Here is a 15,730-nt window from a genome sequence, read left to right as displayed (position 1 = left end):
AAAAAGAAACAGAGGGAGTAAATGATAATGATTGACACTCACGCTAATAAGTTTGAATATATCGATATCAATTTTTAGCGTGAGATCTAATTACGTTTGAACTTAAATAAATATGATTTAACGTTATCGGTTATCCGTACATTATAAGTATGTGAATCAAACAGTATATACCTATGTGTGAACCGTTGAACAGGACGAACACGAGGAACATACACGAACTTCAACGTTGAGCGAGTTGGATTTGGCGCTGCCATCGTTGCAGCTCAGTTTTTTTATGCATTTATTTATATAATATATGGCATAGAAAACATGCATGAGGCATAGTACATCTTCACGGCAACTCGCACGACGACACAACCCCGGCCGCCCGGGATGAAAGTAAACATGCTCGCCCTACACATGCACGATCTACTACGTGTGCATGCTTATGCAAGCGAATAAGCATGCAGATTATTTAAAAGAGAGCTGTTATTGATTTGTGCCCTGTGCGGTGCCCATGCATGCATTATTCTTTTACGCGTCAGCGTGACGCGGGCCGCTGGTAGTTTCAGCTAAGGCGGCGGCGGTGGCAGCGCCGAAGGGCTTCTGGTCGAAGCAGTCCAAGTTGTCGCCGTAGCTGACGCCAAGGATGTCGCAGAAGCGCTTGTAGAAGCCGATCCGGTCCTGGCCACCGGCGTCGGGGCCGCGGCCGCACTCGGCGTCGCCGTTGATGATGTTGGCGATGACGCCGAAGCCCCGCAGCCTCCCCGCGGCCTTGTCGGCGTCCGAGGGGGTCCACTGCTCGGTGACGACGTCGTGGCACGACGGCTTGGGCGGGCGCGCCGACGCCGTCATCCAGCTCGCGATGGCCGTCTCGAAGAAGGCGACGGGGTCCGTGACGTTCTGGGCGCCGGCCGGCTTGTAGCAGAAGCCCCAGGCGTAGGTGCCGTTGGGCGCGCCGTCCCAGCCGCCCGAGGTCCGGTGCGCCGGCTCCGCCAGGAACGCGGCGACCTCGCGCTTCCGGATGTCGACGGCGCCCGTGGTGCCGAAGCCGTCGGACGCGTCGGCGCCCGCCGCGGCGATGAACGAGTCGTAGGTGTAGAAGCCCTGGGCGGGGCACCTGAGGTCGTTGCGGTGCAGCAGCAGCTCGTCGAAGAGCTCCCGCGTGACGATGGACGCGACGGTGGCGTTGCAGCGGTCGCACTGGCTCTGGCAGCCGTTGCCGCAGTAGGCTTCGGTGCTGCCGCAGAAGCCCCATTTGCTGCAGCACAGGCAGTAGGGGCAGAGCGCCGTGGTGGAGTTGGCGCCGCACTGCGGGGGCTCGGCTCGTGCCGACACGGCAAACGCCGTGGCCAGGATGGCCGCTGCTGCCAATGCTCTCATCATCATCGCCATAGCTAGCTCAGAACTGCTGGTGGTGGTCTGAGTGCTGAGACTGTGTTCTGCATCGAGTCCTTATATAGGACTGGAGGTATAGATGTACAGAAAGCACGTGTGGCCCGTTAGCCCGACACGAAGCACGGTTTATTAGCACGGCACGAGCCCGACACGGCACGGGTTGAAGTGGGCCCGGGCTTAGCCCGGCCCGTACAGCGTGCCGGGATCGACAGCAACTTGAGCCCGTTGGGCTGGCCCGAGCACGGCCCGTTATAAGCCGGGCCTATAAACCGGCCCGTTCACATAGCCACCTACCTAATAAAATTCTGGGCTGCCTCTACCTGCCTCCTCCTATTCCTAATGGCCCAGCCCAAATAGGAGCAGACCGCACTGGACACCGGCACGGGCGCACGTCGGCACCGCATCCGCGCAGCCCTTATTTACCCTGAGCGAAGACGCGGACACCATCGCTGTGTAACCCTAACCCTAACGCTCTCTCACTCCCGCGTCCTCTCCTCTCCGTGCGGCGGCTCCCAGATCCGGCTCTCGGAGTCTCGGTCTCTGGCGGCGGCGTTCCTCTCCGTGCTCGGCGGCGGCGTTCCTCTCCCGCTCTCTGTGCGGCGGCTCCCAGATCCGGCTCTCGGAGTCTCGGTCTCTGGCGGCGGCGTTCCTCTCCGTGCTCGGCGGCGGCGTTCCTCTCCCGCTCTCCGTGCTTGGCTGCCTCCGTGGCTCCGTTGCTCCTCCGGTGCTCTTGGTCCCGTGCACGTCCGGTGCTCTCGGTACGGTGCGCGGGCGCGCGGCTGCCTCGGTCCGGTACTCCCACCTCCCTGCTCCGGTCCTCCATAGCTCTGGTACTCCCACCTCCCTGCTCCGGTCCTCCATAGCTCCGGTACTCCCACCTCCCTGCTCCCTCCCACCGGCGCGACGCATCCAGTGCTCACTCCTCCAGAGCTCCGGTGCGCACCTGCTCCCTCCTCCCTGCTCCCTCCTCCCTGCTCCCTCCTCCCTGCGGCGTCATGGCGCGGCTAGTCGGCATCTGGTGCTCCCCCGCCTCCTCCTCCCTGCTCCAGCTGCTCCAAGTTTTGTGGATCCGTGAGGAACCAGTGCGCGTCGGCTCTCCATCGATCTCCACGGCGAGTCGGCGACGGTACCGGTGCTCCGGATCTGCTGCTCACTATCACTGGTGACCGGATCTGATGCTCACTGTCACTCCCTGTCTAGCACAGAGGTAACCTCATCCACTATTGAAATGTTTTGCTCACTGATGAACTGTTTAGTTTACACCGGATCTACTACTCACAACTGAAATGTTGTTTGTTGGGAAATCGCTATCTGGATCTGCTTGCTGTTGCTGGTATCCGGATGTTTTGCTCACTGATGAACTGCTGTCTTGAACTGCCTTGATCTGTCGAGCTGCGTTTGGCACAGAGGTAACCTGATGATTATGTGCATATGTTAATATCAATTGATGAACTGATGAACTGCGTTTGTTTTGCTCACTGATGATTATGTTCATATGTTAATATCAATTGATCTGTCGAGCTGCTTGCTGTTGCTGGTATCTGGATCTGCTTGCTGTCTTGAACCTTATGTTTTGCTCACATGAACTGATCTAGTCTTGAACTGATATAGTCTTAAACTGATGTTCACATGTTATCAGTCTTGAACTGCCTTGATGTTCACATGTTAATATGAACTGATATAGTCTTAATGTTAATATGCACTGATGTTCACATGTTATTATGAATTGATATAGTCTTAAACTGATGTTCACATGTTATCAGTCTTGAACTGATGTTTTCTTGAACTGCCTTGATGTTCACATGTTAATATGAACTGATGACTGATGTAGTCTTGAACTGATCTAAGCTTGAACTGATCTAGTCTTGAACTGATGACTGATGTAGTCTTGAACTGATCTAAGCTTGAACTGATCTAGTCTTGAACTGATGCTGTCTTGAACTGCCTTGATGTTCACATGTTAATATGAGCTGATATAGTCTTAATGTTAATATGCACTGATGTTCACATGTTATTATGAATTGATCTAGTCTTAATGTTAATATGCATTGATGCAAATGTACATTGACTGCCGTGTCTTCCAGTGGTACTGGACATTTACTTAGGCATCAACGTGATTGCAAAGTTAAGCTTGCTAAACAAGGCAAACAGTCCATGCTTAAGTTTAACCCTGATGGTTCTGTGCGTAACTGGGATTATTATCCTGATCGTGCTAGAACCCAAATTTGTAGGTTGATTGCTAGGCTTGATCTGCCACTTAATTTTGCTGAGTCACCTGCTTTTGAGGAGTATATTAGACTATCTCATAATCCTGTCTTTAAGAAAGTATCTCATCAAACTACTGCTAGGGACTTTGTCAAGTTCTTTAATGATCGTCGTAAGATAGTTGTTGAGTGCTTGCAATCTGTTTCTTCTATTGCAATTACATCTGATATTTGGAGTGGTAATGCTAAGGAAGACTATCTTAGTGTGGTTGCTCATTATGTTTCTAAGGACTGGGCATTAGAAAAGAGGGTCATTGGCCTTAGACTAATTGAAACAGCTCACACTGGTGAGAACATTGCTGAGAGGGTTATGACTGTGCTTGAAGATTATGGTGTTGTTAATAAAGTTTTTTCTGTAACCTTGGATAATGCCTCCTCCAATTCTAAAGCTATGGAGAAGCTTAATCCATCCTTAGCTGGATATGTTGGTACTTTATTCTTGCATCAACGTTGTGCTTGCCATATTATCAGTTTGATGAGGACTTCAATATCCTAAACTGGTGGCATGAACATAAGTTGTCCTATCCTATTCTCTCTATCTTAGCTAGAGATGTTATTTCTGTTCCTGTCTCAACAATTTCCTCAGAATCTGCATTTAGCCTTTGTGGCAGGATAATTGAGGAACGACGACGTCGCCTAGCACCAGAAATGGTAGAGATGCTACTTTGCATGAAAGATTGGGAACTAGGAGAAGCTAGAGGCCAACACTCTACACAGGATGAAGACCTTGAAGAAGCATTTGAAGGACTTTATCTTGATGACCCTTAGGGCCTAGGGCCCTACACTTTGTAATCTCCTACTATTCTTCCTATTCCTACTCTATTCTAGTGATCTGGACATCTGGTGATGTAAACTGTACTCTTAGACATGAACTTATTAAATCAGAGCTGGGTTGTACTCTTTTTTTCCTTTCTAGGGTTTTCTCACGAGGAGTGAGTTTTTACCTAGAAAGGTTTTTAATGAGGCAGCCATTGCACAAACAGCTCTAATCCTTTATATTACTTATCTTTATATTTCTGTTCTGTGCATATGTGAATATGTATATACTGTGTGTCTGTGATTTATGATTTTGTGTCATTATGTGGACCTAGAAATGTAAACTGTGAATTTATGTGCTTGTTTAAATGTGAATTTAGAATTGTGTTAGTTGGCGTGCTCGGGCTGGGCCGGGCTCCTTCGTGGGCCGGGCTTTCCGGGCCGGCCCGGCACGGATGGGCCTATATAGTGCCGTGCTCGGACAGAAGAGTAAGCCCGTCGGGCGGCACGGCCCGGCCCGGCTAACAGGTCGGGCTCAAACGGGTCGGGCTCAAACGGGCCGGGCTCAAACGGGCCGGGCTTAAACGGGCTCGGGCTGGGCCGGGCCGTGCCGCCCGTTTGGACATCTATAACTGGAGGAGTACATGCAGCTCTAGCTTTTGGTGGTTTACTCTAGGCAGTTGGCGCCGTAATATTATAGAAATTATAAATATGGAAACTATAGTAAGACACGGTAACCGACTAGTGCATATATACCATGAACATCACATGTTGGACGTTAAACGATACACTCTAGGGAGTAGGTCCAAAGAACTTGGCAACCAACTTCACGACACCGCTAAAAGAATGATGATTTTTATAGAGGCCGCTGCAGTTGATCAGTTTCTTTTCTTTTGCAAAAGAATGCACACATGTTACGTACGCGTGGTATTTGATGTGCGAGATTATGATCGTATGCTGTGTCTCGGTGGCGTTGAACAAGGGCAGAGCGCGCGCTCGTTAACAGATCAACATTGCAGGCCATGCATAATGATGGGGTAGACGGAGATACTCTTGAGTCTTGACCTCGGGCATCTTGGAGATGGTGCTGGCTAAAGAGGTGCATGCAGGCGGATGGTGAAACTCTGGTGAGATTACAGTGTTGGGTGTGTCCTCTACAGCCGATCATCAGTGACTATATTAGGCTTAATTTGGACCTTGATTGGGAGGGCCTACGCTAACTTCGGTTCGAGCTCTTGGTCACACGATGCTACATATTAAGGATTATTAAAAGGTCGTAGAAAAAGCAAACGTGGGTACCTCGCCCTAAATCCTAATCCCATAGAGAGACCATATCGCCTAAGCGTCGGAATGACTAGAAGCGCGACAACCAACGGCAACCCGGTTCCTGGTGCCTGTTGTTCCTCTGCAGGACAATGGAGGCGACACTGGCGACGATGGCCACACTCTACCAACACCAAGCTAGGACGCGTCAACACAACAACAACGAAGGTACGTTTCCCTATTCCTCTCAGTAGAACAAATCTACTCATCTAGGATTTCCTAGTTACGATTGGTATTCTAGGGGCTTAGGAATCGATCCTAGGAACCATAGAATCTGACAATGGTATCAAAGCCACCCTAAGACCCTAAGATATCCTAATTCACATTTGATTTTGAGACCACAAAAAGGTCTAGGGTCAAAGTGAATGAACTCAGTTTTAATTCATCATAGTTCATCACCCCGAGAACAGAAAGAAAGATTAGATCGAGAAAATACAAAGTCAGAAAGTAACCTTCTCGGGTTATGGTTTTCTAAACCCTAAGTTCAAAGTTTTCGGCCACAGTAAGAGATCGACACAATGTCTCGACCGTACTCATGAACCGAGAGACAGAAAGTCTGCGGTCTAGGGTTAGGGTTTCTAACCCAGATCTAGATCAGGTAACAGAGACCGCAAACAAGGCTAGAGATCTTCATATCCAAGCCAAAGATTAAGAAAATAGGAAAAGAGAGTAAAAGAACGCGCAGATCGCATTAGGGTCAGAACTCTAACTGACTTTTCCCCAAAATCTCGACTGGGTCTCAGGACCAAAAACATCACAGAAATTGTATGGGGCCCGAATCCACGCAGGATCCGGACGCACACGGTTCACAGGAACGACCACAGACGCCATTGTTTAGCTCGCTGGCAAAGTCAACCACCGAGAGGACCCTAAACGATGGCGACACGCCCACCCAAGGGGATGCACACGCCATCGTGGGGCCACAGGGCCAAGTTATGGCCGGCCAACACTGGTACACAGAGAGATGGCCACGCATGTCGAGCACAGGCTGTGGAGTAGGTCGAGTAAAGTAATAAGTGGGTCCTGTAGCAGACCGTCGTTGCCCAGAGCCGGACTTAGAGAGAAGAACAGAACAAGAAATGAGCAGAGGGAGTCGGTCTCGAGATGGCCTTGCACAGTGGAGGCAGCGGCAGGGGGAGGGAACAAATGTGCCAGGGTTTCCAGTCCTCTAAAACCATGACCTTTTATAGTCGCGCTATAGTGCTAGGGTGCGCCTTGACCATCCGATGAAATCCTACGGCCATGAGACAGGCGGAGGGAGCTATGGCCGAGGTTGGATATTCGGCCCGGGTGAACATAGGCCTTCCCCTTCAGCCACTAGGCCAAGTGGTCGAGTGGGCCGCATGAGGCCAGGTCATAGGGCGAGCAGGCGGGGCCAAGTGGCTGGCGAGGTCAGTTTAAGTTTTTTAATTCCCAATGAAATTTAGAATTCTTTACTCATTTCCTGGAAAAGAAATAGAGTGAAAGAAATTAGAAAATAGTTAGAAAATTCAGAATTTTTTTTGAAATATTTCTCCAGACATAGAAAATTACAAAGAAAATTATGGACTATTTTATTCTGCTACATACTTTGGTACTTTGTTTTTTTTTGCAACTTTCAGTTAATTATGAAACCAACATAGATTAATTATTGTTTTAATTGCATTGAATACAGAATTTTGTGGAAATTGAAAATTTTAACCAACGTTAAATATTGTTGCCATATTTTATACAATTGTATATTTTCTAGATCATCCCATGATAGTTTAGAATTTTAAAGAGCCAGATTATTATTATTTTTCTATGTATTACTGTTTATTATGAAGCCCACGTGGATTAATTCTCATTAAGTGCACAGAAATTCAGAAAAGTTTGTGGTGATTAAATATTTCAACCAACATTGGATATTGTTGTCACATTTTTCTAGATCATCCAACGATGGTTTAGAATTTTAGAACCAGAAATTTTATAGACCAGACATAGTTATTATTTGACTAACGTTGAATATTTAATTCATGAAAGTTCTTTGTTTCAATATTTACTTCAGGTGTCCTAAATATTTTCTGTTTTACTTTGCAAAAGTGCATATACTAGCCTACTAGTTGGTCAGATAAGGCAGATTAAACCGCTACATGGTATTTATTACCACTTATGGCGGGAACAGATTGAAATGATAACTACAATGGGTGAGATAGATTACTCGTTGTGGTTTGAGAAACTCGCTAAACCTACAGCAGGCTCAGCTCAGTATGACCACAAGATGTTGCAGTACAACATCGATAAGATCAAGTGGAAAAGTTTCAAATGTAATGTACTTGATCACAATAAGAATCTCATCAAGGATCCTATTGAAGGTGCTCTTCCAGAATATGAGACATTTCATGCTCAATATAACACCAGTGTAAAGGACAAGTGCAATATAGATCAACTCATGGCACAGTATGTCTAGAAGGAGGAAAGGTTGAAGAGTCAAATAAGTGATTCTATCAACCTTTCTAAACTAAATATCCCTAAACAGAACAAGAACTCTAAGAAAGGTTCAAGAATAAGATCAAGCATGATCACCAGGCTTCTACAAGCAACAATCAGACAGTTTGTCTGTTCCCCTGACACCTACCTCTACTGCAAGAAGACGATGCATCACAATAGAAAGTGCCCAGAATTCCTGCAGTAGTTGTTATAGAAAGCAATTCAAAATGAAGTGATGGAGAAAACCCTAGAATACCAATTCGTAACTAGGAAATTCTCGATGACGAGTAGATTTGTTATACTGAGAGGAATAGGGAAACATACCTTCGTTGTTGTGTTGACACGTCCTGGCTTGGTGTTGGTGGAGCGTGGCCACCGGCGTCACCTCCATTGTCCTGCAGAGGAACAACAGGCACCAGAAACCGTGTCGTCGTCGGTCGTCGCGCTTCCAGTCACTCCGACTCTTAGGCGATGGGACCTCTTTGTAGGATTAGGCTTTAGAGCGAGGTACTCACGTTAGGTTTTCCTGTGACCCCTTAATCCTGTATATAACATCGTGTGACCGGGGGCTCTGTCGGCGTTTTGAGACCGGGGGGTCCCTGGCCGACGAGTGAGATGTCGCCGCGTGCCCCAGCCCAGATGGGTCGGCGCGAGGCCGAGCGCGAAGGGGGGAAGTGAGGCGGCCGGAGACGGGCGTGAGAGAGGTGGAAATCCTGTGGCCTTCGTGTTCGTCCCGCGCCCAGGTCGGGTGCGCTTGCAGTAGGGGGGTTACAAGCGTCCACGCGGGAGAGGGAGCGAGCGGCCTCGCGCGAGCGCCTGTCCCGTCCTCGTCCCCGCACGGCCAACCCTTTGTAAGAGGGCCCTGGTCCTTCCTTTTATAGGCGTAAGGAGAGGATCCAGGTGTACAATGGGGGGGTGTAGCAGAGTGCTACGTGTCTAGCGGAGGAGAGCTAGCGCCCTAAGTACATGCCGTCGTGGCAGCCGGAGAGGTTTTGGCACCCGGTTCGTGTGGTGTCGTGGCCGTCGGAGGAGCGCTGGAGCCCGGCGGAAGGACAGCTGTCGGGGCTGTCGAGTTCTTGCTGACGTCCTCTTGCTTTCGTAAGGGGGCTGAGAGCCGCCGTCGTCACAGAGCGTGCGGGGCTCCATCATTGCCTATCTAGCGGAGCGAGCCAGATGGGACGCCGGTCTTGTTCCCCGTAGCCTGAGTCAGCTTGGGGTAGGGTAATGATGACGCCTTCTATCGACATGGTCGGTCCGTGCCCTAAGTTGGGCGATGTGGAGGCTCCTCCGAGGTCGAGGTCGAGTCTGTCTTCCATGGCCGTGGTCGAGTCCGAGCCCTGGGGTCGGGCGAGGCGGAGTTCGTCGCCTTCTGGGGCTGAGCCCAAGTCCGAGCCCTGGGTCGGGCGGAGCGGAGTTCGTCGTCTTCTAGGGCTGAGCCCAAGTCCGAGCCCTAGGTCGGGCGGAGCGGAGTTCGCCGTCTTCCAGGGCTGAGCCCGAGTCCGAGCCCTAGGTCGGGCGGAGCGGAGTTCGCCGTCTTCCGGGGCAGAGCCCGAGTCCGAGCCCCTGGTCGGGCGGAGCAGAGCTTCCTATGGTGCCTGAGGTCGGGCCTGACTGCCTGTCAGCCTCACTCTGTCGAGCGGCACAGCAGTCGGGGCGGCGCAGGCGGCGCTGTCCTTCTGTCAGGTCGGTCAGCGGAGCGGCGAAGTGACTGCGGTCACTTCGGCTCTGTCGACTAGAGGACGGTGTCAGGATAAAGGTGTCAGGCCACCTTTGCATTAAATGCTCCTGCGATCTGGTCGGTTGGCGTGGCGATTTGGTCAGGGTTGCTTCTTGGCGAAGACAGGGCCTCGGGCGAGCCGGAAGTATGTTCCTCGCTGGAGGGGGGCCTCGGGCGAGACGGAAATCTCCCGGGGTCGGCTGCCCTTGTCCGAGGCTAGGCTCGGGCGAGGCGTGATCGAGTCCCTCGAATGGACCGATCCCTGACTTAATCGCACCCATCAGGCCTTTGCAGCTTTATGCTGATGGGGGCTACCAGCTGAGAATTAGGAGACTTGAGGGTACCCCTAATTATGGTCCCCGACAGTAGCCCCCGAGCCTCGAAGGGAGTGTTAGCACTCGCTTGGAGGCTTTCCTCGCACTTTTTTGCAAGGGGACCAGCCTTTCTCGGTTGAGTTTTGTTCCGGTGGGTGCGCGCGAGCGCACCCGCCGGGTGTATCCCCCGAGGCCTCGGAGGAGTGGTTTGACTCCTCCGAGGTCTTAATGCCTCGCGTAATGCTTCGGCTGGTCTGGTCGTTCCCTCATGCGAGCTGGCCGTAGCCCGGGTGCACGGTCGGGTTCCATGTTCTCGGGCTGGTATGTTGACGCTGTCAACGGTTTGGCCGGAGTCGGGTTTGCGAGAGCAGCCCCCGAGCCTCTGCACAGGGCGAGAGGGCGATCAGGGACAGACTCGACTTTTTTACGTACGCCCCTGTGTCGCCTTTCCGCAAGGAGGAGGGGGAAAGCGCCATGTTGCCCTCGGTGGGCGCCGAACATGGTGTCTCCGGTGAGCTGCTGGCGGGTAATCCGAGCGGACGTCCGTGCCCCATTTGCTAGGGGTCGGCTAGAGGCCCAGAGGCGCGCCCAAAAGTACCTGCGGGTGATCTGCCGGACCCGGTCCCCTGTCGACGGGGTCCGAGGGCTCGATGCCTCCCTCTCATGGGATTCCGTTACAAGATCGTTCCTGCCGGTCTCGGAAATGTCCTAGGGTACCTCGGGAGCGTAGCCCGAGCCTTGGTTATGTATCGAACGTACCCATGGTCATCCCTCGCTCTGTGTCTGAGGCGACTGTGAACCCTTCGAGGGCCAGCCTACGAACCCCTGATCAGTAGTGGGCGCGGAGCCCGAGTGGCCTGAGGCAGCCGTTGAACCCTTCCGAGGGGCCGGCCTTCGAACCTCTGACCAGTAGTGGGTGTGGAGCCCACGTGCTCTGAGGCGGCTGTTGAACCCCTCCGAGGGGCCAGCCTTCGAACCTCTGATCAGTAGGGAGGCTCGGAGCCTGGTTCCTTCACGGAGAAGGGTCCTTTTCGGGGTATCCCCCTTTCCCGGTCCCTGTTGTAAGAGAGAGAAAGAGGAAAAGGAAAAGGATACGAAATCGAATGACATGGCGTACCTTTTTTGACGCGGTCATTATGGCGAAGGTGAAGCGTCGCTCGCTTCTCCTGCCAGAGGCGCCGCATATCCCGCCGCGGAGTTAATGCGACGGAGCGAGCGGTTTGCGGGGCGGCCGTTGCGCGTGCGCAAGCCGTTCGAGGAACGGCCGTTTCGCCTTGGGTTTTTGAATCCCGCGGCGGGTCCAGACGAAACGTTGAACGGGTCTCGCCTTAGTCTTTATATACTCGGGGGAGGACCTGGCGACGGTCCTTTGCTCCGCTTCTTGCCTCCTTCTTAGGTTTTCGCAATCTGAGAGGTTTAGCCGGAGAAAAGGAAAACCGCCCACCCAGTCTTTTCCGCCGCCACCCCTTTCGCTCGGCGATGGCCGACCGGGTGACCATCATCTCGCCGCGCGATCCATGGCCCTTCTCCATAGTCACAGCGGAGGACCTGGAGGATCTTGTTGCCGAGGGTTTACTTCGCCCTCTCTCTGATGAGAGGCAGCCGGAGTGGATTCCTCCCGCAAGCGGAACTGCCCCGTCCCCACCGCCGGGGTACGTCGTGAGCTTTGTCTCCTTCCACGAGCGGGGGTTCGGCGTGCCGGCAAGCCGCTTTATGCGGGTGATCCTGTACAACTATGAGGTGGAGTTGCACAACCTCAGTCCCAACTCCATTTCGCAGGCCGCCATCTTCGTAGCGTTGTGCAAAGGATACTTGGGGATCGCCCCCCACTGGGACTTGTGGACTCATCTCTTCTCCGCGGAGCTTTTTGCTTCGCCGACGGGAGAGAGAAGAGTCCGCGCTGCGGTGCGGGTTGGCGGTTGCATTCTCTAGCTGAGGCAGTCGCGGGCGTCGCTGTACATCCCCGCCATCCTTGCGTCCTCGAACAAAGGGTGGCAGCGCCGGTGGTTCTACCTCCGGAATGACGGCGAGATGCTTCCGCCATTTTCCCAACGAGTGGTCACCGCCGCTGCCGATACCTGGCGCTACGGGACCCCGCACGACAGGCAGAAAAACCTCGAGCCCCTTCTCAAGGCCCTGGAGGTGTTGCGGAAAGGAGGACTTACTGCCGCGGGAGTGATTGCCGCCATTCATCGCCGTAGGGTGCTTCCCTTGGCGGAGCGGCGGTTGCCGCTTTGGGAGATGACACCAGAGGCTGACTTGGAGGGCTCGCGGATGTCCTCAGATCCTCTTCCCACCGACGTTCTCCACGGGCGGGTGGCCGTCGCGTTGGGAAAACCGGACGCCAGCGCCTTCTCTCAGCCCTTGATGCGCCCCAACCACGGGTGTGTGACCCTGGTGAGTGTCTGCTCCTCCCTTCTCCTTGCGTCAGGTTGCCTTTGGTCCTTACGGTCGGGATTTCCGTCCGTCTTCAGGAGGTAGGGTGGCACAAGCATTCTCGGCCACGGGTCCTGGAGGACGCGGTGGACCGAGTAGCACGGCGGGTTGTCGCGGAGGAGAAGAAGAAGAAGAAGGACGCAGAGAAAGCCCGGGCCCACGAGTGGGCACGGGCCCGAGACGCCTTGGAGAAGCTCCATCGTCGGCAGGAGAGGGAGGGGCTCCCGAGGGAGCCGTCGCCGGAGACGCCTGACGACGACGATGATGAAGATGATGACGAGGACGACGACATGGCTGTCCGCCTCGGCCTCAGCCCGGGTTTGAGGCTAGGCTAGGAGTCGTCAAGCCAGCCCCCGAGTGGGCTGGCGCCGTCAGTTCCCGGAGTCGGGACGCCGAGGTCCTGGCTCGAAGAGCGGGGGCAGACCGAGGGGGTACTTGACCCCTCGGCCGGGGAAGTCGAGGTGACCCCGGGGAGTCAGGCCGAGGCGTCTGCTTCTCGGGAGCCGTCGGCCACGCCAGCAGCGCAGGAGGGTGACCCTCAGGTCGCCGTGGCAACGCCCGGGCAGTCCGTCTCCCGGGCGTCCAAGGTGCCCAAGGCGAGGGTGATGCCGAAGCTGGCGGCGAGGCGGACCTCGGTGGTGTCTTCGGGGGTCGAGATCCGAGAGACCTCCCCTCAGGCGCGGTTGATCATGGCCCGGAGCGGGTAAGTATCTTGGAGCGTCTTCGTCCTGGCTTCTCATTCGTATGTCCCGACCGTGGCTTTCCTTTCCTCCTCAGCAAGCGAAGCCATGGCCTGACCGATCTGGCTCCCCGGAAGGCCCTTAAGACGACGTCGGCTTCTGCAGCCAGTGTCGCGCCGGGCCTCGCTGTTCAGTTGGCCTTCTCGCAAGGCGCTCCACAGTGGGGGGCTCTGGCGGCACCAGCCGTCGTGGAGCGCGTTCCCGAGGCCGGCTCTTCTGCCGAGGCGGCCATCGTGCTGGAGGAGGCGGCTGGCGCAGACGTGGCCCCAGGCCCACCGGACATGCCGCCGGTGCCGGCGCCTACTACTGCTGAAGCCGCTGCCGTCCCAGTCGGGGAGCGACCCGTCGCTGCCGACGCTGAGATGGCCGAGGCGTCGGCGCTCGGTGCCTCGGAGGAGGGGGGCGTGGAAACGCGATCCGTCCCACCGAGTGGCAGCCTTGTCGCTGCGCGGCGGAGCTCCGAGGGGCGGCGCCAGTTGCTCCGGTTTCGGACCCGTGGGGCTTCGGATCCCTTCTTCGTTCTCGACGATGAGCGGGAGGAGCAGTCTTGGGACGAGCTCCGCGAGTGCGCCGAAGCAACGGTGGGGTCGCTCCGGTCATCGCTGGAGGTCTTCTGCAGGGACATCCCCAAAATCCTCCAGGTAATGGTTTCAGGCATCCTTTTTGTGACCAAGGCGTCTCTTGTGACGCCCCGCTTCCTTCCCTCAGGATCTGACGGATCTGAGCGCCGCCAAGTCGTCGTTCATCCGCCACGAGGTCGATATCTGGGGCTCGCTGCGATCCCTGAGGATCTCGCTTGCCGGGGCTACTGCGCACCTCTCCCAGCAGGGCGCCGAAGTGGCGGACCTCCGGTTGCTCTGCGCCGATCTGAGAGCAGAGGCGGCAGCGGCCCGTGCAGAGGCAGCAGCGGCACGCGTAGAGGTGCAGCGACGGCAGTCGGAGTTCGACCAGGTCGCCGATGAGCGAGACCAATCTCAGGGTCGGGCTGCCGAGGCCGAAAGCCGGGCTGGAGCCCTTGCAGCGGACCTAGCCATAGCCCAGGCCGCAGCTTCGGAGCAGCGTGCCTGAGCCGGAGGTATGTCCTGGTCATTTCTGGTTTTCGTTTCAGCTTGTTTCCTCCGCTTGTGTTTGAGGCCTTGCGTTCTGGCTGTTCGTAGAGCTTGAGTCCGCCCTTGATGAGTCCACCAGGGCGCTTGTCAGGGCAGCCGAGCCGAGGGAGGCCGACCACGTGGCCATGTCCGAGGCCATCTCGGACTTCTGTCGGGTCCTTGGCTTCGGCGACGTCCCCTCAGGAAGCTCCCCTCAAAGTCGCCTGCAGGCCTTGGGTGATCATGTGCGTGGCAGACTCCGCGAGGCGCTACACCACGGCGTTAGGCGGGCCTTCGCCGTGCTCGCTTCCCACTACGTCGTGGACCTGGAGCGGGTCAGCGAGGGGTATTGCCTTCCTGACGAAGATGAAGCCGCCCTGGCAGAAGTCCAGAGGCTCGACGCGGCCACCGTGGGTCCGAGCGCAGTGCTGGCGACCACCTTTGAGGCAGAGATCCTTCTGCCTGCGCCATCGCCCGAAGCCGGGATGGACTTTGCCGAGGGCGGGGACGAAGCCGAAGGCGCGGCTCCTTCCCCGGGCGGCGCCTAACTTTGTCGGAGCAGTTTCTGTTGGACGCACGTGTGTCTTTTTGCGGCCGCTGAGGCCTGAACACTTCGTTATCGTTGCATAAAGTCGTGCCCCTTTTCCTTTCATTTTGCGTGTCCGGCCCCGCCCGTTAGTAGCAGGGTGGCTTCCCCAAGTAGGAGTCACTTTTCGTGGTGGGTGACGAGTGAGGTGTCCGTAACCCAGAGGCGTAGGAGTCCCTCGGCTCAGTCAGCCTTGCCACTTACATGCACTCGCGTTCGCTCCTTGGGGTCCTGCTTCCGTCATAGCCAGGGGAACGCAAAAGCCTTTTTGATCGAAAATTTTGACGCAGAGGGGGTTCCCCCTTTTAGCCCCCGAGGGAGGGTCGGGCTCTGCCGAGGCAAGGCTGACCCTTACTTGATGACTAAACCTTGCATGGGAGCGAGGTATACGAACAACTTGAAAGCATCTTAAGGGTAGAGGCGACGTAGCTGTTAGACGTTCCAAGTGTTGGTGCAGACCTCGCCTTGACTGTCGGCCAGTTTGTTTGTTCTGGGCTTCAGAACTTTGGCGATGACGAGCGGCCCTTCCCAGGGGTGCGTGTAGCCCCCGGGTGTCTTCCGCAAGGGGTGGGTCTGCCTTGCGTAGAACTGACGCCCTTCGCGGGTGTGGACAATTCGGGTGGCGTCGACCACCGCCATCGGCCATTAGAAACCTTGTCGGAAGTAGGCTTGGCAATGGGG

General features: G+C 54.9%; 1 protein-coding gene across 1 annotated transcript; it reads right to left on the bottom strand.

The window, feature by feature from the left end:
• Window positions 1-240: 240 nt before the first annotated feature.
• Window positions 241-1,410, bottom strand: LOC100283208 (uncharacterized). The gene has a single exon (NM_001394735.1). It carries the CDS (start codon window positions 1,372-1,374, stop codon window positions 514-516), a length of 861 nt encoding a protein of 286 aa, NP_001381664.1. The 5' UTR covers window positions 1,375-1,410; the 3' UTR covers window positions 241-513.
• Window positions 1,411-15,730: the final 14,320 nt, after the last annotated feature.

The sequence above is a fragment of the Zea mays genome, chromosome 5, assembly GCF_902167145.1.
Source record: "Zea mays cultivar B73 chromosome 5, Zm-B73-REFERENCE-NAM-5.0, whole genome shotgun sequence".
Lineage (NCBI taxonomy): Eukaryota > Viridiplantae > Streptophyta > Magnoliopsida > Poales > Poaceae > Zea > Zea mays.
This window is presented reverse-complemented; position numbering and strand designations above follow the sequence as displayed.

Bases quoted from the DNA above. Each gene is read 5' to 3' on its own strand.
- LOC100283208 (NM_001394735.1), bottom strand. From the start codon at position 1,374: ATGGCGATGATGATGAGAGCATTGGCAGCAGCGGCCATCCTGGCCACG.